The following is a 22,678-nucleotide window of genomic DNA, read 5'->3' as shown; positions in this document are numbered from 1 at the left end:
AATCTTTATTTCTTCTTATTGTCTCTTTCTTGTATGATGTTCAACTGTCTCAAAGATGGTCTCAATATTTAACTCTGACTGGGCTTAAATACAGCTCCGACTGGACTTGAATACAGCTCACACAGCACTGACTGGACATACTATTTTGTAGACCCTCTGGCCCTCCTCTCTCTTCACCTTCCAGTCACAAAAAGGCTGACTCCTCCAAGAACCAGAAATGCCTTGCCTGAGGCTTCGCCCCTGAGAGGATTCTTAAAGGGGCAGGGCGACAGAGGGTTCAAATGCAAAGAGGCTATCTAGACTGACCCCCAGAAACTGTACATAAAATATTAATTGCTCTAACTAAAAAGAGCTTAACTAGGGGCAAACAGTGAGGGTCTTCATGGGGCACGACAGCTTTGCTCTTGACTGTGGAAAGTAGTGTCCCATTCACCCTTTACAATGATAGCACTATGCTTCCATTTTAACTGCCATGTGACAATCCTGTGGAATTCTTGTAATTACTAGTTTTGTGCTTTTGTATGGAATTGCTGTTCATTTTGTATAGTTTCATTCATTTGTCTCATTTCCGTATTTGTTCCCACTAACAAAAATGTGGCACCTATACGAACAAAAATTTCATTTAGCTTTCAAAAAAATTGAAATTTTTTTGGACCATTGACTTCTGAGGCTCACCCCCAGCCCCCACCCCCAGCTCAGTTTTGGGGCTAGAGGAGTGGAAATTGCCACACACTGAGGGCATTTTGACCCCTTTTAGCCCACCAACTTTTTAAACGTTTGGGTCTTCCTCAGAATACTGTTGTTGTTGTTTGTTGTTTGTTGTTTGTTTGTTGTTGTTGTTATTATTATTATTATTAACACCCATTGGCACACATTGCTTCTGGAACATAGCCATACAGCCCGGAAAACTCACAGCAACCCAGTGATTCCGGCCATGAAAGCCTTCGACAACACAATGTATATTTTACTGGATGTGATTTTACACCACTGTTATTGAACAGCATATAAACAAGAGGGGCAGAATGTACGGTTATTGTACTGAAATGCCCATCAAGTTCTAGTTGGCATAGCAGAAAGTGAAGGATGATGGAAGTTGAAATCAGTTAACATTTGATAGGGGTTCGTACACATTGTTTATCTCCAAAATGAATGCTGTGAATAAATAGATAATTTTCAGTGGTGTTGTTGGAATCTTGCAACATAAATGTACAACACTATTTATGATTACCCAATAGTAAATTACGCTGAATTCAATAGGATTTAATTGAAGCTAAGTCTGTGTGAGGTTGCGTCCTTAAGTATACATTGTATAAGACTGCAAGCATTTGATGTAAGCTAACATTTAGTCCTGCTGTGGTCAGATAGAGATCCCTTTAATGTGTGATAAACATACAGTACAATGAGAGCGAAACTATTGGTTGATGGACTTTAAACGATTGCTCCTTATTTGATGTGCAGCATAAATCCATTAAAAAATCACTGGGAAGTCAGTTGTTTTATGGAAAGACAGACATAATACAGTGTGCTTGCCAAATCTAGCTATCAGACATGCAATAAAGAATCCTTAGCATGCTGTGTTTAGGAATAGCAACAGCTTTTAGGTATTACTTATTAGATTATCCCTTGCAAATGAATGTATTGGAAATAGCAACAGTATCCCAGCTGATAGAAACATAGGCCACCATCCATCATCCAGTTAAATGTGGTTAAGCTCATTAATTTAAATCCTGTGTTGAACCAAGGCCCTTGTTTATCTTGCATCTGTACAGCACAGGGTGCTGACTTTGGTTTTCTAAAACACACATAAACGTTTCTAAAACATGAACATTTATATATGAGGTGTCTTTTGCTATTTTATTTCGTAATCTTTGAACACATGTCTTAACAACTTTGGTAAAGAGAAAGTGCCAGTGCTGGCCACTGAATAACTCTCTGTTTTGCAGGAAAAAGCGAAAGGTATGAGTAATGTTGGTGTTTTACATGTGCACTGAACTGCCCTTGGGACTATAAAATATTTAATAGGTTACTTATGCTGATTACACCACTTGGAATAGCTGGCCAGAACTCAGCTTATATTTATAGACCTGCAATAACTGTGTGAGGATGGTGTTATTACATAATTTAGTCTCTAGGTGGCAATGGGCTTAGTTTGGTGGGAGTCTTGCTGTCCTGTTTTTGACTGAGAAATGATAAAACTCTTCTTTGGCATCCTGATCTATCTCTCCTTCGCGTGATTATTTCGGGGCTTTAAAAAAAGTAAATGGTCTGTCTATGCCATAGCCTCTTAAATGCATTAAGTAGAAAATACTAATCTTTTATAGAGACCTGACTCATACTGATAAACAAATGCTAAATGTGGCTGACAGAGGAAGAGATTAGATCCAAAATAGTCTGTAAAATGAGGTTGGGATTCTCTCTCTCATGAACTTGCAGTGGGAAAGTGCATGGAAGCACCCATTCTTCTGTTTTGAATTCTGTATTTTAAAAATAAAACTGGAATGAATCCCATTGTGGCAAGTACGAATTTCACAAATTTGAATGGTTAAGGATCTAACAGAGATGGCAAACCATCCTATTTCTGGTCCCTATCAGTTTCTCAGGTATTATTTCTTCCTTCATTCTACATCAGTGGTTCCCAACCTTTTTTTGACCAGTACCCACTTGCCCAGGGACCACTTTGACCAAAGACCACTTGACTGGGGACCACTTTGACCAGGAACCACTCTCCAACATTAGTACCAAAAGGGTTATGAATCAGCTTTTGGTCAACTTTTGATTTGGTTTGGTTATTTGCAATGCTGATTCAGAAAATTGCATTAGATAGACCCCATCAGCTCTAGTTTCCGATACAGAACATATGTCATTCAGTAGTCGCTATCTGCTCGCCCACAGAAAACCATATTTAATAGTCTAGAGCTGATGGGGTCTATCCAATGCAATGGTCAGCTCTTGTAAAGGGACAGAAATAAAATAAATAAATAAATAAATAAATAAATAAATAAATAAAGAGAAAGGAAGTTTGTGGTCTGCATTTTGGTTTTTGTGGCCCACTGCTGGGCCACGGCCCACGAGTTGAGAACCACTGTTCTACATTAATGGGCCCCATCTACACTGTTGTATCATGTAGTTCCATTCATGAAGTGCAATTCAACACAGTTTAACTGCATTATATGAGTCTACACTAACCACTAGCTGCTCTGAGTCCCCTCGGGGAGAAGGGCGGGGTATAAATGCATGTAATAAATAAATAAATAAATATATGGCAGTGTAGATAGGGCCACAGTCTTCATCATCATCATCATCATCATCATCATCTTTATTTATACCCCACCACCATCTCCCATAGGGACTCGGGGCAGCTTAAAATGCAATACAACAACATATAAAATCAATAACACATTAGATAAAACCAAACATATAAAATTAACAAAAGCAATCTCTATTAAATAGAGTCAGTAAAATATGGCTGTAGCCATGATTAAAAGATCCATACAACGATTTAGCATCTCAACTGTATTTCTCTTAAAAAATAGATATAAAGTGCTAAATAACTGGCAATTAGACTGGCAACAATCTTAAACATTGTCAAAAGCCTGCTGAAAAAAACCAAGTTTTTAGCTCTTTCGAAAGCGCTGTAATGTAGGGGCTTGCCTAATCTCCCTGGGGAGGGCGTTCCAAAACTGGGAGGCCACCACCGAGAAGGCTCTCTCCCCTCATCCTCATTGACCGCACTTGTGACGGAGGTGGAACTGAGAGGAAGGCTTCCTCAGCAAATCTTAGAGTCTGCATTGGTTCATAGGGGGAGATACAGTCATGAGGATAGTCTGGACCTGAACCGTGTAGGGCTTTGTAGGTAATAACCTGCACTTTGAATTGAGATTGGAAACTTACTGGCAGCCAGTAGAGCTGCTTCAGTAGGGCCATGGTATGCTCCCTCTAGCTAGCCCCAGTTAGTAATCTGGCTGCCGATCTTTGCACCAACTGCAATTTTATCAAAAGAATCCCACAATGCAGCATCCAAAAGATGGTTTTGTTTCAATCCAGTGGCTCATCTGTCTTAGGGCAATGAGGTCCTTTAACGTCAAAAACATGAAAGCCAAAACTGATTTATCAACAGCTTTGATTAGGGAAAAATCTTTGATGATGTTGGCAACGGAAAATATTTTACTGAAGTTTTGCAGAGTGGTATGAATAATATACAGATTTTAGCCTTAACTAGCAGATTGTATTGAGCAGAAGTACATTAATGTTTATTCTGAAAGAAGAATCAAATAAATAAAGATTCAGGGCGGTTTCCAACAAATCAGGCGAACATTCAATGCCTATATTAAAAACAATGGCTGTAAGAAATGTAAACAGAATAAACAACACTCAACATTGTACAGCATAAAGTTAAATAAACAATTTACATCGGATAATAACAATTTAAAAAGCCAGCCTCCCCAGTGTGTCATACCAGTTCCATTCTGCTTAGTCTGTACTAAGGATTTTATACCTCCTCCTCATTATATGCTTGTGAGCCCTAAAAAGTTTTAAGCAGTTTTTTAAAAAGAAAATAAGGAAGGAGCCATTTTGATCTCCTTGAGGAGGGAGTTCCAAAGGCGAGGAATGACCATGGAGAAGGCCCCCTCTCTCATTCCCACCAGCCGTACTAGCGACAGGAGTGGGACTGAGAGCAGGTCCTCCTCCACTAATCAAAGAGCCCGGACAGGAGATGCAGTTTGCTAGATAGTCTGGGCCCGAACTGTTTAGGGCTTTAAAGGTATGACCCACACTTTGTGTTTAGCCCAGAAGTGAACTGGCAGCCAGTGGAGCTGCTGCAGCATGAGAATTTTTCATTTCCTGTATGGTGCTCCAGGTAGTAATCTGACTGCCGATCTCTGTACCAGTTGGAGCTTCTGAACTACCTTCAAAGGGAGCCCCATGTAGAGTATATTGCAGCAATCCAAATGGAATGTGACTAGGACGTGGACTACCATGGCCAGATCTGGCATCTTAAACTACGGGTGCAGCTGGCACAGAAGTTTTAATTGTGCAAAGGTGCTCCTGACCACCTGGCCACCTCCAGGGTCAACAATGAATTATGATGTAGGGAATGATCATCCCTACAAACCTTTGTCTTCAGGGGGAGTGTGACCACATCCACCACAGGCTGTAACCCTATACCCTGATCTGCCTACTGACTGACCAGGAGCACTTCTGTCTTGTCAGGTTTCAATTTCAATTTATTAGCTGTCATCCAGTCTATTACTGATGACAGGCACCGGTTTAGAGTCAGTACAGCATCCTTGGCTTTTGATGGAAAGGAGTAATAGAATTGGGTGTTGTCTGCATAAATATGACACAGAACTCCAAAATTCCAGATGATCTCTCACAGTGGTTTCATGTAGATATTAAAAACAACGTGGGGGACAACATAGAACCCTGTGAGACCCCACAGGCCAGGGGGTCAAACAGGAGTCCCCAGCACCAACTTCTGAGTCTGGTCCCCTAGGAAGGAAGGGAGCCACTGTAAAACAGTGCCTCCAAGTTCCATCTCAGAGAGACAACTCAGAAGGATACAATGGTTGATAGTATTGAACACTATTGAGAGGTCCAGGAGAGCCAACAGGGACACACTCCCCTGCTAGCTCTCTTTGTAGATCATCCACCAATGCCGTCTCTGTCCCATGACCAGGCCTGAAACCAGATTGAAATGGATCTAGATAATCGGTTGGAAGTCGAATGTATATTTTCTTCTTCTATTTCATTATCTTTATTATTTTTCTTCTTTTTTCTCCTTCTTTGGTGTGGAATTATTGTATTTTAGACATTTTAATACATAAAAAGAATTTATTTATTTATTTATTTACAGTATTTATATTCCGCCCTTCTCACCCCGAAGGGGACTCAGGGCGGATCACATTATATACATATAGGGCAAACATTCAATGCCCATAAACACATCAAACCGAGACAGAGACAACAGACAGACAGATGCAGAGGCAATTTAACCTTCTCCTGAGGGGATGTTCGATTCTGGCCACAGGGGGGGAGCAGCTGCTTCATCATCCACTCTGATGGCACTTCCTCATTCCAACATTGTAAATTAGTTAAACTTGCCTCCCCACTTTTTTTTATAAGTGGTACCTTATTTCCTACTTGATAGATACAACTATCTTTCAGGTTGCTAGGTTAGCAACGAGCAGGGGCTGTATTTTTATTTTTAATTGACGGGTGCTCACCCCGCCACAGGCTGGCCCCGAACTCATGACCTCATGGTCAGAGTGATTTATTGCAGCAGCTGTTTACCAGCCTGTGCCACAGATGTTAGGTATCTGTAGCAGGTATTCTTACTTAGTAAGCAAGGCCATTAAACAAGCACTACATAAGACATTTGTGATCCCCCCCCCCCTCTAAATCTTGCCATCATCACAGATATATTTGGCAAGGCATGAGAGAGAGAGCACTGCTCCAATATCCCAGGATCTGATCCCAAATTATCTTTTTATCCCAAATTATATGGTAGTGGACAATCATATAATCCAGTTCAAAGCGGATAATCTGGGGTCAGATCCTGAGAAATAGGGCAGTGTAGATCCAGCCAGAGAGAGCCTTTTTGATAGTTGCTTCCATAATATGATACCCCTCCTATGGAAGTTTGAGTTGACTCCCATTTCTGTTTTTGTCTATCTGCATGTAAATATCATTTTCTTTATGCAGGCCTTTGCTTTTAACTTGTTGTAGTAGATGGAATTTGTAATGAGATTGATGTGTTTTTCTCTTTTTCATTATGTTTTGAATATGTTTAAAACATTTATAATTTTGTGTTTTCAACATAATTGTTATTTAGTTGCTTTTTATTGTTTTACTAATAGTATTTAGCTGCTATACTTAATTTGTTGGAAGCTGTCTTAAATCCTGTTGTAAGAGAAAAGTGGGATATAAAATAAACAAGTAAACTTTCAAATAGAGTCAAAATTAATTCCCCAATATCATGTCCATTGCTATGTAAAACCAAACTCAAATAATGAGTACCTAATTGTTTTCCTAATAAATTTGCTGTAAAGGAGTGTGTGTGTGTGTGTGTGTGTGTGCTTATGTTATTATTAGATTGAAATTCTATGAAAAATAAGAGGAACTTAATGTACAAGTTATGTAATCAATGAAACTACATAACAAAATTCAGAAAAAAATGTTCCTGGTTTGAAAGTGTTATTTTTTGTTTAATTGGATGTCACGTACATTGAAAGTAGTTGTTATATTCCAGAAACTTGGGGGGGGGGGGGGGGGTTGGCCGCCACAAACTATGTTGAATTGGTTGAGATATTCCTTGAGAAATTATAGCAAAATGTGCTGCACGATGTACCTCAAAAATGAAGTTTTTGCAGTTTAATAAACTTTTTCATGTTTTATTATAGAACCAATTAGGAAATGATATTTATAATCTAGGAACAAAAATCATGTTACTTGGTGTAATAGAATGGGAAACATTCTCATAAAACATTACAACAAAAGCCTTTAAAAACAATACCAAGTTTGTAAGCGCCTTAGTGATAAGACCAGATCATGATGGCTGCCATTATAATTAAAATTATAAACTAATTAGAAAATATAAAAGTGATAATTTACTGGAGACTGGGAATGGGTATTTTATTTATCTGGAACAAGAATGTCCCAGTAGCAATACACTACCAGCATTTTGTTGCAGTTCTGCTCACAGACATATGAATTCAGTTTTCTATATGTAATTAACTGAAACCTTTGGGAAGATTTTATATAGGGTTCAGGAATATCCATATTTTGTGTAAGTGGGGTTTTCCATTTTGAAAAACTGAAATCATTCAACTCTATTCATGCTGGCTTTCTCTTTAACAAGTTTTCATGTGATAAGTGCCAAATTTATGTGACTTACGTTTTTCTAGGAAGCAAAGTATGTTTGTGCTTTAAAACTTCTGGTCATCAGGAATTAAAAACTTGGCTCTTCCGGTGCGCTTTTGAATAACCTAGTCCCCATGATCAAAAATCCTACCTAAACAAATGTGTTATATTTTGCACTTTATTCCACCCTCTCCTCGAATCAACTGGATGTCCTACCTCACTCCAATGATTGAGAATGTTTGTCCTCTTCGCCCCAAAAGGCATAAAATATATTGTTTGCACTTTCGTTTAAACTGCCCCCCATTTTACTCCATTTTCCTAATTGGTGGTCTTTTTATCTTATTATTTCATGTTTTACATTGGTTTTATTCTTATTGTACTGCATTTGTATTGCATTTCTGATTTTATTGTGTTTTGCTTATTTGAAGATGCTTTTTTTATCTGTTTTACTCTGTTTTATTGTTTTCGGGCTTTCTCCCTGTGTTAGCTGCCCCAAGTCCCTGTGGGGAGATGGAGACGGGATAGACATTTTTATTATTATTATTTTATTATGACACAGCAAACAAGATAGAAATGCTGGATTTCATATCACAAAATCACAAGTCGAACACTTCCCAAGTGTCTAGGACTGTGTGATGTATTTTCGGATGATGCGCGCAGATCCCAGCAGAGTGGCCTTTTGCAGTTGGCAGATCGTAATTTTGTCAATGTCTATTGTTTCCAAATGCTGGCTGAAATCTTTTGGCCCGGCACCCAATGTGCCCATCACCACTGGGACCACCTGCACTGGTTTCTTCCAGAGTCTTTGAAGTTCAGTCTTGAGGTCCTGATAGCGGCTGAGTTTTTCCTGTTGTTTTTCGTCAATGCGACTGTCACCTGGGATGGCAACATCAATTCTCCAAACCTTTTTCTTTTCCCCAACTGTGATGTCTGGTGTGTTGTGTTCCAGAACTTTGTCAGTCTGGATTCGGAAGTCCCACAGTATCTTTGCGTGCTCATTTTCCAATACTTTTGCAGGTTTGTGATCCCACCAGTTCTTTGCTGCTGGGAGGTGGTACTTGAGGCATAAGTTCCAATGAATCATTTGGGCCACATAGTTGTGCCTCTGTTTGTAGTCTGTCTGCGCAATTTTCTTACAGCAGCTGAGGATATGATCAATGGTTTCATCGGTTTCCTTGCAGAGTCTGCATTTTGAGTCATAAGCTGATTTTTCGATCTTGGCCTTAATTGCATTTGTTCTGATGGCTTGCTCCTGGGCTGCAAGGATCAGGCCTTCTGTCTCCTTCTTTAGGGTCCCATTCGTGAGCCATAGCCAGGCCTTCTGGCTATGGCTCACGAATTATTATTATTATTATTATTATTATTATTATTATTATCATCAGTTATATGAAGATAAACTCTAGTGATATTTTAAAACTGGCAGAATTGGTTGCGTAAAAGAAGGTGGTTACTGAGGAACCGCTTTCTACTGTCACAAGACTAATGTATGTTACGATGTTTCTGTGTTTCTCCCTAGTCTCCAACTTTTGTAGCAGAAGTCAACCAAGATCTTGTCCTGCAGACAGAAGAAATACTTGAAAACAGCCCCTGTAAAGAGCTCTTCTCACCTTGCGTGAAGTAAGTATAATGTGGCAGCCAAATGTCAGGTTACAGTTTGGCTGTTGTCTATTCAATTCACTTCTAATAAGGTGAGAAATTGATCATTTGTTTCTGCCCTTTATTTGATGTGTTCTTCCCTCAAATATTGTTTGTGTGGCCTCAACGCCCTCCTGCCCCTGGTGAAATTTGGCAACCAAAGAACATTTAAAGTGCATTTACTGCTTAAAACAAAGCATATGGGAAGCCCCCAAGAAATGCTATTCTCTTGCAAAACAAGGTGTGTGAAGTTTTCAGTGGTCTACCACCCACTTCTGTCATCAAATCCCAGCAGCACACAGATGCAGGGTCTAGTTCAAGGAAAGATTTTTCATCTTAAATCTTTCTGGACAAAGGTTTCCATTTGCTATGGCATACAGAGTGTTGTTTTTATTGCATTAGAGTCAGAGCCGTCCCAAGGTAATTTTCAAGTGTAGGCGAACAGAATTTTGCGGCCCCCCCCCCCCCCAGACCAATAATTGAAAAATAAAAGCGTTGGATAAGCGAAAATGTTTGATAATAAGGAGGGATTAAGGAAAAGCCTATTAAACATCAAATTACATTAAATGTTTACAAATTAAGCACTAAAACATCATGTTTTACAACTAATCAACAGAAAAAGCAGTTCAATACCTTGCGGAGGCAGGCCACAGGAGACAGGAGTTGCCTCAATGATGCCCCCAACAAGATGGCGCCACAGGCAACTGCCTAGTTGGCCTGGTAGTTGAACCGCCTCTGATTAGAGTGCAACCCACCTTTTAAAAAGCCCTTTTCCATGTACTTATCTCTGGTGGAAATTATTGTTGCCAACACTGGCACTCCAGTTATGGAACGCCATTCCTAAAGTGTCCTCTTGATCAAGACAATCTCAAATATTAGTAGTGAAACTAGGCTATCCCTGTAATGGCAAAATGAAGCGGGGAAAAGACTGGTCTTAGCCACTTTATAAAATGATGTGCTAAATCTTTCTGTTTATCAAGAACTCAAACAGGAGGGCTGTGGGGCAGATAGTCACATGTTGTGTTGTCCTTTTGTCTGGGAAAGGGCTTATCAGTTTTGCAAGCTCACTACAATTTATCTGTTGTTGTGTAAACCTCTCTTACATAGATTTGCATCTTCCAAACTCTAGCTATTGTATTTATCCAGACATCAGGCCCCTGAAAAAGCAACAATTTTAAAATGGAGCAATTACTGAAATACATCCCATCAAATCTCTGTCTAGACACTTTTTGTTGCTTGCATGGATATTTGCAAACTGTATTCATTTATCACCCAGTAAATCTGTTTATATGTTTGAATTATTTTTCTCTCTACTGTTGTTTGCTCTTTGTTTTGAAGGAAATGAGAATTGTTGATGGCATTAACAGCAAACTGGTTTTGTCACAGTGATTTTGTTTGTTTTGTATATGTTGTGCGAGCAGTATAACATGATGAATAGAAGTCTTATTCAACACATACAATTTACAAAGCTAGACTTGAAACCTGTTGGTCATTCCTTTGGCACAGAGTCATTCCAAAGCTTAAAATTCATTGTAAAAAACTATGTCAAAACCAAACTCAGCTGTGAAAAACAATTCATTTCTTTAAAGAATGAGCTTAATTGTATACCTGACATAAACAGTTTTGCCAAGCCTATGCTTAGTTGAATGCTTTAAGAGGAGCATAATGTGTTTGTATTTTCATAAATTTGTCAGTTTTAAGGTCATAACTAGAAAACTGACTGGCAGGCCCGGTCCAACGTTGAAGCGGCTGAAGCCACTGCTTGGGGCGCATGTTGGAGGGGGGGTGCTGTCAAGGCCTCAACAGCGCCCCCGTCCAGGTGCCGCCGCCAGGGACCATCACTCGCCAAACGGCCGAAAAAGGAAGACCAGGCTCCAAGAAGGCCTAACTCTTCTAGGGACACCCTGTGAGGTCTCGCGAGGTCTTGTGAGATCTCCCGAGAAGAGCCTGGCTTTCCTCATTCGGCTGTTTGGTGAGCGATGGTCCCCTGTGGCAGTGGTGGGAACCATCGCTTGCCAAATGGCAGAACAAGGAAGGCCAGGCTCTTCTTGGGAGACCTCAGGAGACCTCGCGTGGTGTCCCTAGAAGAATTAGGCCTTCCTGGAGCCTGGCCTTCCTTGCTCGACCGTTTGGCGAGCGATGTTCCCTGCCGCCACCGCTGCCGCTGGGGACCATCGCTCGCCAAACAGCCAAACGAGGAAGGCCAGGCTCTTCTCAGGAGACCTCGGGAGACTTTGTGGGACTTTGCGAGGTCTCCCTAGAAGAGCTAGGCTGTCCTGGAGCCTGACCTTCCTTGTTCGGCCATTTGGCGAGCGATGGTCCCTGCCCCCCCAGCTCGCAGGTTTGTGTGTGTGTGTGGGGGGGGGGTGCCAAATTCGGGGGGGGGGGCAAATTTGGGGTGGGGCGCAAAGATTTGGTTCGCCTGCCCCCCAAAATTACCTAGGGTTGGCTCTGCTGACTGGTAACACAGTCTCAATACAAATAGTATTGATTGACTACACAGTATGACCCTCTTATCCGCAGATTCAATATCAATGGTTTCATTTCAAGTGGAAGATAGTTTTATTATGATTTTTTGTGCAGTAGAGCCTGCTCATCCACAGACACAATATCCACTGTTCTTCTTACACACTCTTCAAAAAATATCAAACCCTCCAGTGTGCCATTATTGTTGTTGTTATTGTAGTTTTGGCACATATTCCCTGCACATACAGAGGGTCATCCTGCATTGAAATTTGTTATCAAATATCACATCCAGACCTCTGCTAAACATCAGTGGCAATAGTAACAGTTTGAAATCAACTATGTGTGTGTGTAAAATATTCATGTGAAGGAGCAAATTGGGGAAATCTTTGTAATGAAGTTCAGAATTGTAAATGTTTGTTATGTTTTCTTTTTTCATCTGAGACAGATCTGTTCGTGAGTATTTAAGTGGAGAACCTTTCCAAGAATATTCAGAGAGCATGTATTTTGATAGATTTCTCCAATGGAAATGGCTGGAAAGGTAGGTGTTTATGATAAACAGTTATGATAAGATGCAACTTAGAAATGGATTGATGTAGAACAGTGTTGTCAGCCCTTTTAGCATTTGTGAGTGAATCAACATTCACCCTTCTGGCCTCAAAGAGCACCACTTAATCAGTCTTAAGCCGCCATCACCTCTTCCTCCTTATTCCCCACTTTATTTATATCCCACCTTTTCCCCAAGGTCTCAGGGGGCTTATACATTGTAAAGGTTAAAGTGCAAAACATACAAAAAGATACATCAAATGTGAATTAAACTAAGAACTATGTAAAAAAAAATACGTACATTCTAACAGATTTGAAAAACAATCAACTCTACAGTTTAAAACCATAAACGCCTTGCAGCACTTTTTCAATTCTACAGAGCAGTGGATTCAGAGATTCCATCTAAAGATTAAAAAGAACTTTCCGATGGTATCAGCTGTTAGACAGTGGATTACATGCAGTCCTCGTGTTACAACCAACCAACTTACAAACAGCTCATAGTTAAGAACGGGGGTGAGACAACAGGAAGTAAGAGAAATTGACCCCTTGGTAGGGAAATTCAGTCTCGAAAGAGTTATCATGGTTGTCTTTGTTGAAGCTTTATCACCAACAAGCCAAACTTTTTGAAATTCAATTATCACAGGGACAGAAAGTGAGCGGGAATCTTCTGAACGGCCACAGGGAGCAAAACAAAATCCACAGAGGTGTAAACCTTTCCCTATGCTATCCAAAGCATATATATATCTATATATATAAAAGGGTAATGAAATTTCGGCCTAGGACAAAACAACAAAACTACACATCCCAGAAACACTAAACTTGGCAGCACAACCCCTCATCCATGCCTCTGCGTTCATACAACAAAAAGCTCCAGCTACTCCAGAAAACGGCCAGGCTTTGAGACTGCAAGCCTATTCACTGCTATTCCACCTGGCCAACAAAGGATCCCCATAAGTGCCACTATAAGTGCTTATAGTGCCAAGGCAACGGGGAGGTTGGGAGGGGAGAGGCTGACTATCCACGAAAGGTGCAACAATAAACCTCCTGACTGCTGCTTCTCCTCCTCCTTCCCCATGAGGGGAGCCGTTCCATGAGGTGCCTAGAAGCAGGGGCGCCATGGTGTCTTTGGTTTTAAGCCTGCTCCTGGGGTTATTTGGGATGCTGATACAGAAAATTGCATTGGATAGACCATATCACCTCTAGATTAGTAAGTATGGTTTTCTGTGGGTGAGCACAACTACTGGATGGCAAATGTTCTTTATCAGAAACTAGAGCTAATGTGGTCTAGCCAATGCAATTTTCTGAATCAGCACACCAAATAACCAAACTGAATCTAAAGTTGACCAAAAACTGATTTGTAAACCTTTTTGGTACTAATGTTGGAGAGTGGTCCCTGGTCAAAGTGGTCCCTGGTCAAAAAAAGATTGGGAACAATTGACCTACAGACTCCCAGAGAAGTGTTTTCTTTAGGACTTCCTAGATTCTCTAGAATGACTAGATCCTTCAATGGAAATTGGCCATAAAGTCACATTGGAGAACCTACAGATTCCTAAAGAGAACACTTTTATCAAATCTGTGAATAATCAAATCCACAAAGCTTAAATTTGCAAATACAGCCATTGATTCAATACTCTGTCCAGTAAGTCACACGGACTCTGTGTCTCCAAGTCATTTCCAGAGCTATATAATAAATTTCTAACAGAGAATGTTTTCAAGTAAGAAAACTGTACTGTTTTGTCTACATTACCACATGTTCTCTTTTCTTCTCTCTCTCGAATTCTGAAGTACACATGCATCTCACCCTGAGACCTCGTGGCCTTCTCGGGAGATGGTCTAGCTAGGGGGGATTGGCACAGTCCACACACCATCATGACTGCCATGCAATGTGGATCCTGTGATTCTCATTATGTATCAAAATACAAGCATAGGAAGATCTTTCACAGATAAATCTTTAAAAAGCTATGCCTGTGGAGGTGTTTACTGACAATGCTGGCTCTTCAGCTTAGAAATGGAGATGAGCACCCACCCTCAGAGTCAGACACGACTATTCTTAATGTCAGGGGAAAACCTTTTCCTTTAAATATATATGTCATATAAATAGAGCTTTTTCTATTGGTGGTTCTGAAATTAGTATGCGTTTTACAATTGATGGCATCTAACAATCAAAGGGATACAACGCTCCTACATTGGAATGATATAGGATGAAGGAATTATGGATTGGTTGTGCTACAAAACCTGTGGCAGAACCAACTGCACAATGAAATGTACATCTAGATACCAGTTGTCAGCTTGTGGCTTCCATGCCAATGAGGTGGTGGAACCATTCCAGGTTTGTGCTAACTTTCAAAGAACTATCCATGGTGCTGAAACAATTCAGAAATCAATTTCAGCATGTTGGACAGCACATTTACACCTTTCACCTTTTTTAAATGAATCTACTACCTACAAACACAGGAGCCACCAGTCACCATTGCTTGATACCCACCTTGAGTGACAATGGAACCCACTGTACAGATGTGAGTGCAACTATACTCAGTCCTCCATATCCACAGATATTCAACCATGATTCAACCATTAAAAGACATTCTGAAGAGCAAGCTTTGATTTTGTCACTTTATACATACTATTTTACTACACCAGCGGTATGTAATGGGACTTGAACATGCTAAGGGGCCATAGAACCAAACACCAGCATATTTCAAGGGTCCACTGTAGATGTACATCCATAACATAAAGTGCCACTCTGCTTCTCCAACCTTGATCTGAATGCAGAGATTATTTATTGGAGAAAAATTCCCCACCCCTGCTTACTTTGACAACACATATACTAAAATTGGAACGATACAGAGAATATTAGCATAGCCCCTGCACAAGGATAATATGCAAGAATCTAAAAAATAATGCCCCAACCACGTCTGTAGAGAAAAGTATGTAGAAATAGGACACTTACGAGATACCAGCCATTATGACATGAATATGATATGAACATGACATTTCTAATCAAGATATTTCTTGTGATGTTGATGTGAAGGCTGAAGAGTTATTTTACAATATAGAATTTGATCTGCTCCCTGACTGCTGATTCTCTTTTCTGCTGATTTGTTGTTTTTGATATTTTTTTAACTTTTGTAGCAGACTGTGGGTTGAGTGCACCAGAAAGGTTAAATGCCATTTCAGATTCTTGTTCTTGCCTATGGTTCAAATAGTCAGGGCAAATGGGGTGTTTGGAAACCATGCTTATCATGGCAAATGATAGTTTTGCTGAGTTGTGGCTGTATTGAAAAAGAAAACTGTGATGATACATCTTACATCAAGCCATCCCTGTTACTTGTCAACTCCCATTTGGCCTATCCAATAGTAAAAGAAATAAAGACATTGCTGGACAGTCATGTTTCCCCATCCAAATATAGAAGAACCCATAAGTAACTAAGAGGAGTGGCATGCTTTGAAAATGTAAATCTGTGTGAAATGGGTAGGAATCAAGATCAGTGGTCCTTAACCTGTGGGTCCCCAGGTGTTTTGGCCTACAACTCCCAGAAATCCCAGCCAGTTTACCAGCTGTTAGGATTTCTGGGAGGTGAAGGCTAAAACATCTGGGGATCCACAGGTTAAGAACGACTGCTCCAGATCCTGTTGGACTGAAACCTCCAGCTTTTCTCCTCCTTGTTACAGGATGATGGGACTTTCTATCCAGCAACATCTGGAGGGATGTACAGTTCATACCCAAAATGCAGAATGTGTAAATTCTGAAAATTATCATGGTGGTAACTGGCTAACGTTTTCCATTTTTTGAATTTAATGGGGGCTTCTGGAAGGAACGGCCAGTTAACAGGATGTAGTGGTTAGGAAAGGATTCCCATTAAACCAACTATAGTCACACTTTCACTAAAACTTTTGAAATATTATTTATTTTCTCACTCACAACTCTTTCCTTATTCTTTCAGACAACCAGTAACGAAAAACACATTTAGACAATACAGGGTATTAGGAAAAGGTGGTTTTGGGGAGGTAAGTAATTTCAAAAAACTGTGTTAAAAATAGTCCAAGCCTAAGAACTCTGATAGATTGAGCATTAAAATGTTAATGGCTGTTTGATTTCCATGGTTATTTATAAAGATGGGAAACTTTAGACTTTTTATATATGGTAGAGGGTGTGTGCATGTATGTGTTTGTGAGAGAGAAAGATAGAGTAGATTTTTACCTGAATGTAAATACGAACTACTAAGAAAGTATATTTGTGAGGCCTTGCTTCAAATAGCACTGACTATGCAGTATGTTTCATATGTTTTCTTCTCCCTTTGAAATTAGTTCAGGGGTGTACTTCATTTGGGTTCGAAATTCTGTAGTCCGCTCCTGCTGCTGTGTGATTGAACCAGATTGTGAAAATGTTGCATGTTTGGACTACAATTCCTATTGAGGTTATGGCTCAGAGTTGTAGACCAAAAAAGTGAACCAACTGAAGAGCTGTAGTTCAAATAAGTAACTTTTTCAAGACCCTTGAAATTGCGGTTGTCTTAAATTAAAGGTCACACCACAATGGTTTTGATTATTTTACTTTTTTATCATGTCAGAAGCAACTTGAGAACATACTGCAAGTTGCTTCTGGTGTGAGAGAATTGGCCGCCTACAGAGACGTTGCCCAAGGGACACCTGGATGTGTTCCCATCCTTCTGGGAGGTTTCTCTCATGTCCCCACAAGCTAGAGCTGACAGACGGGAGCTCACCCCATCTCACAGATTTGAATCGGTAATCTTCAGGTCAGCAGTTCAGCCAGCACAAGGGTTTAACTCATTGTGCCACCACGGCTCTAATTATTTTACTGAGACCCTCTGAACTGAACAGTCTTATCAGGAGTTTCCTGTAGGTTATGATAAAGTATATCACATCACTTACTTTGAATTGATTCACAGCGTCTCCTGCTTCTCCTTATATGGTGATTTGAATTCCTTCCCAATGGCCAAATTCCCTTAAAAACCAAAATAATGGAGTAGCCACATATGAAAGAGAATGCTAATTAATTATCTGATTTCCTCTCAGTGTAATTTCCTTCCTGTAGCATTTATTTGGTTTTGTTGTTTCCTTTTAGGTTTGCGCTTGTCAAGTACGGGCAACTGGCAAAATGTATGCATGCAAAAGATTAGAGAAAAAAAGAATAAAGAAGAGGAAAGGTGAATCCATGGCCCTAAATGAAAAGCAGATTCTAGAAAAAGTCAATAGTCAATTTGTAGTAAGTATTTGCAGATTTGCAGTGGGCACCAGCCTTCCATTAGATAACATTTCCGTCTGTGGGTGGGGTTGGTTACAGGAAGTGTACAGGGTGCATCTTCGTTCTAACTAGATTTCAGATGCAGGCCATGTCTGATACTGCTTGCTTGCTTGATTGATGGTTTTCGTTATCACTGCTGCTACAATTTCTGAAGCATAATTTGCTAACAATTTTGAAAATCTACGTGGTTTCATGACATGTTGTTACCTATTGACAGTTCTCAATTACAGGTTCCAAGTCCCTGTGCAATGCTAGGAAAAGTCTTTTCCAACCTTACAACCTATTGGATTACAAAAGTACAATTGTGATGGCACGCCCGAGCCTTTGGGAAAACTATGGTGTCTGGCTTTACTCAGGGGCTATCTGTATACCTTCTGTTAAGATCAAGACCCTTAACATACAGAGGCACTTTAGGCAAGGTGAAAAGATAACCAAATGAGTTTACTGAAAACAAGATGAATAAAGGGTTAACTCCACCCAGGAATATTATAAAATAAATTAAAACAATACATTACATTTCGTGATTGCAATCATCTTTCTGAAATCCTTGAAAGTCTTTTGCCTCTGATGTAAAGCGGTGGATTATAAGATAATAATAATAATAATAAAACTTTATTTATACCCCGCCACCATCTCCCCAATGGGGACTCGGGGCGGCTTACATGGGGCCATGCCCGGGACAGATACAATATAGCAAAATATAAAAACAACATATCATAATACAATTACAACAATACAATAAATGATCATATACAGTACAACACAAAATCAAAAAAGCAATATAACAGGGCGGGCCGCATGAATACTCAGTTAAAACTCGGGGTGAGAAAAGGATAAGAATAAAACCACAGGGAACTGGGAAATAAGATAGCAAACAGTCTAGAGGATAAATAATGGGGGGCGTAACAAAAAGAGTGTAACACTTACTCTCCGAAAGCACATCGGAAGAGCCATGTTTTTAGATCTTTCCTAAAGTCTAAAAGAGTGGGGGCTTGCCTGATTTCAATGGGCAATGAGTTCCACAAACGGGGGGCCACAGCAGAAAAGGCCCTCTCCCTTGTTCCTACAAGGCGGGTCTGGGATAAAGGCAGTGGCGACAGGAGGGCTTCCCCTGACGATCGCAGAGATCGGACAGGTTTATGGTAGGAGATACGGTCACGAAGGTAGGTGGGTCCCAAACCGTTTAGGGCTTTATATATGATGGTCTGCACCTTGAATTGGGATCGGAAAATGAACGGTAGCCAGTGGAGCTCCTTAAACAGGGGAGTAGATCTCTCCCTGTAACTCGCCCCCGTTATTAATCTGGCAGCCGAGCGTTGGACCAGTTGTAATTTCCGAGCCGTCTTCAAGGGAAGCCCCACGTAGAGCGCATTACAGTAGTCCAGTCTAGAGGTAACTAGGGCATGGACCACCGTGGTCAAGTCAGACTTCACGAGGTATGGTCGCAGTTGGCGCACAAGTTTGAGTTGTGCAAAAGCCCTCCCGGCCACCGCCGACACCTGAGCCTCTAGCGTCAATGCTGAATCCAGGAGGACCCCCAAACTGCGGACCTGTGACTTCAGGGGTAGTGCAACCCCGTCCAGCACAGGTTGCCACCCAATACCCCGATCCGACGAGCGACTGACCAGGATGGTGTTTATAAGCTGTCTTGATCTTCTACTTAGAATCATAGAATCATAGAATAGTAGAGTTGGAAGAGACCATATGGGCCATCTAGTCCAACCCCCTGCTAAGAAGCAGGAAATCGCATTCAAAGCACCCCCGACAGATGGCCATCCAGCCTCTGCTTAAAAGCCTCCAAGGAAGGAGCCTCCACCACAGCCCGGGGGAGAGAGTTCCACTGTCGAACAGCTCTCACAGTGAGGAAGTTCTTCCTGATGTTCAGGTGGAATCTCCTTTCCTGTAGTTTGAAGCCATTGTTCCGTGTCCTAGTCTGCAGGGCAGCAGAAAACAAGCTTGCTCCCTCCTCCCTATGACTTCCCTTCACGTATTTGTACATGGCTATCATGTCTCCTCTCAGCCTTCTCTTCTGCAGGCTAAACATGCCCAGCTCTTTAAGCCGCTCCTCATAGGGCTTGTTCTCCAGACCCTTAATCATTTTAGTCGCCCTCCTCTGGACGCTTTCCAGCTTGTCAACATCTCCCTTCAACTGTGGTGCCCAAAATTGGACACAGTATTCCAGGTGTGGTCTGACCAAGGCAGAATAGAGGGGGAGCATAACTTCCCTGGATCTAGATGCTATACCCCTATTGATGCAGGCCAGAATCCCATTGACTTTTTTAGCAGCCGCATCACATTGTTGGCTCATGTTTAACTTGTTGTCCACGAGGACTCCAAGGTCTTTTTGGAGTGAAACTTAGGCTGACCACAAGCTTCTGTTGTCACTGGGACTGATGGTATATGAATACTGCTGAATGCAGAGTTTAGTGCTAAGTATGCCTGTTTCGGGTTGCTTGGGCCTAGGATTACCAGACAATTCCCAAGCCTCTAGCCTCTGCAGAAAGAAAAAGTCTAGCAAGAAAGCTGTGTATCGGCAAATGGAACAGACCAACTAAGACTCTAGGGGGATTTTATGCTCCACTCAAGAACTAATACAAATGGAGGCTTCTACACTATTAAGAAAACCTAGACAGAGGGAACTGAAGCAGAGGAGAGGAAAAGGCAGAGCCAAGACTTCACAAAAATTCCTGCACTGAGTGTTGACTATATCACAGCTTCTTACACTGTGGGTCCCAACCCCAAATGGGGTCCCCCAGGCTCAATGTTGTTGTTCTTATTATTTTTATTACCGTGTTTCCCCAAAAATAAGACAGTGTCTTATATTATTTTTTACTCCCAAAGATGTGCTAGGTCTTATTTTCAAGGGGTGTCTTATTTTTCCATGAAGAAGAATTCACATTTATTGTTGAAAAAAAATTATTCTATACTGTACAGTAGTTGTCATCACAAACCAACATAACCAAACCAGACAAACTGTGGCTCCTGTCAAGAATTTCTTGTTACTACCATTATTTCCATATACAAGTGGTATGTACATTTACCATTACTGCATGCTATGGTGTTTTGTTTGGCAGCCGCCGGGCATGCTTCCAAACAGAAACTTTGCTAGGTGTTACTTTCGAGGGAGGCCTTATATTTAGCAATTCAGCAAAACCTCTACTAGGTCTTATTTTTTGGGGATGTCTTATTTTTGGGGAAACAGGGTATTATTATTATTATTATTATTATTATTAGTAGTAGTAGTAGTAGTATGTTTTTATATCCCGCTTTGTCTCTCCAAAAAGATAATCAAAGCAGATAACATTAAAAGCATTACAATACAATATGGACTTCCGGTGGGCTGATATGGCGGCAGGACGGGTCCTTTGAGTGCTCTCAACGGACCAACGTTTGCAGCGGTTGGGTAGAGCCTTTGCTCCCCTCTCCTTGTGGATCGAGACGAGGAGGGACGCAAGGCCCCTGCACCCCGTTGAGCCGGCCCCCGAATTGTGTCGGGGGGAGCGGATCCGGGCTTTAGCAGGGGAGCGCGAACCGCGGCGACAGCAGCGGGTAAAACCCCGCACAGACTGCCAGCCGAGCCCATTTTATCAGTAAAGGAGACGAGAAGACAACGAAGAGCGGAAAGCCGAGGGAACGTAAGCGTTCAAAAAACTTTCCTTCCTATCGGACATTTAGCTTAAATCTCTATATATAGAAAGTGGTGCAACTAAGCCACTTAACCTGCAGGAAATTTCCAGCAGAGAGAAGTGGATAGCTGAGCGGCTCAGTCGTAAGGCTAACAGCCTCCCAACACAACAACTGGACTTAACTTATTTTACTAACTGAAACAACTGAATCTTACTAACCGAATCAACTGAATCAATCTTAACCCGGCGAAATCCTTCGTGGCCGAACGCGAGAGTCCAGTATCCTGTCGTGCTGACCCCCGTTTGGCTGTTCTAGGAGCGCCGTGGGGCGAACGGAGCCGGGTAGCAAATACCATCTTGTGCGCTGCGGACCCGCTCCATTATGGCAGATCAGACTGGATACGCGTAACTAGACTGATAGAACACTATACGGAGTGCGACTCGCACAGCAAGGCTTGGAGCAAGCTGCCGGACTTGTCTTATTCCTAAGTGCTTATAAGGCATTCAAGTAATCTACCAAATCTACCGAAACTACTAAATCGGGATGGACAGTAGGTCCGAGTGGGAGGACATTGTGGTTGGCTCCCCTGGAACAGCAGACGAGAGGATAGAAGAGGACCTTGCAAGGCGCCGCCATAAATCAATGACCTTGAACACCGTTGATGTTATGACTAACCTCCTCCCCTCCACACCAGACAGGCAATAATGCCTTATTTCATTCCTCTTGCAGCAATAGATAAGTATTCATCAATGATTTTCATATTCTTGAACTGTCCTCATTGCCTTTCTAGGTCAACTTAGCCTATGCCTATGAAACAAAGGATGCACTCTGTTTAGTTCTAACCATAATGAATGGAGGTGACTTGAAGTTCCACATCTATAATATGGGAAATCCAGGCTTTGAGGAAGAAAGAGCTTTGTTTTATGCTGCTGAGATCCTTTGCGGCTTAGAAGATTTGCATAGAGAAAACACTGTATACAGGTAAATGCTGTTCAAATGTCTTCACAAACTTTGGGGCAAGTATTCTTTGCAAAGAACTTATTGTGATCCAAATGTGATGTTTCCACCTGTAGATATTCCCAAGTTGCTCAATTTCAGTTTCCATTGTATTTTTATAAAGCAGCTTTGGAGAAAAAGAGCTGGGACATCTGTTTAAAGCTCCAGTAACTGCGGTAGTCTGTTCACAATAAACATATTCAGATATGTGGGCTCATATGCCCACAGTGTTCCTGCCATGGAGGACCTATGTAAGGAAGTATTGCTCAGTGTTAAAGTACGTAC

General features: G+C 41.2%; 1 protein-coding gene and 1 pseudogene across 5 annotated transcripts in view; both read left to right on the top strand.

Annotated features, from left to right (window-relative positions):
* grk5 (G protein-coupled receptor kinase 5) overlaps positions 1-22,678 on the top strand; it is a 325,889-nt gene that overhangs the window by 250,099 nt on the left and 53,112 nt on the right. For 3 of the 5 annotated variants that reach the window (XM_008119541.3, XM_062975644.1, XM_062975642.1), the window contains 5 exons: positions 9,377-9,477; positions 12,407-12,499; positions 16,449-16,512; positions 17,591-17,731; positions 22,188-22,378. In XM_008119541.3, the coding sequence (XP_008117748.1) occupies positions 9,377-9,477; positions 12,407-12,499; positions 16,449-16,512; positions 17,591-17,731; positions 22,188-22,378 (590 nt within the window). Of the gene's footprint in view, positions 1-5,171; positions 5,212-9,376; positions 9,478-12,402; positions 12,500-16,448; positions 16,513-17,590; positions 17,732-22,187; positions 22,379-22,678 lie in introns of those variants that run through there. The other 2 variants (XM_062975643.1, XM_062975645.1) reach the window with 2 other exon arrangements.
* Positions 15,310-15,406, top strand: LOC134298144 (U6 spliceosomal RNA; annotated as a pseudogene).

Source organism: Anolis carolinensis, chromosome 3 (genome assembly GCF_035594765.1).
Source record: "Anolis carolinensis isolate JA03-04 chromosome 3, rAnoCar3.1.pri, whole genome shotgun sequence".
NCBI classification, from domain to species: Eukaryota; Metazoa; Chordata; class Lepidosauria; order Squamata; family Dactyloidae; genus Anolis; species Anolis carolinensis.
This window is presented reverse-complemented; position numbering and strand designations above follow the sequence as displayed.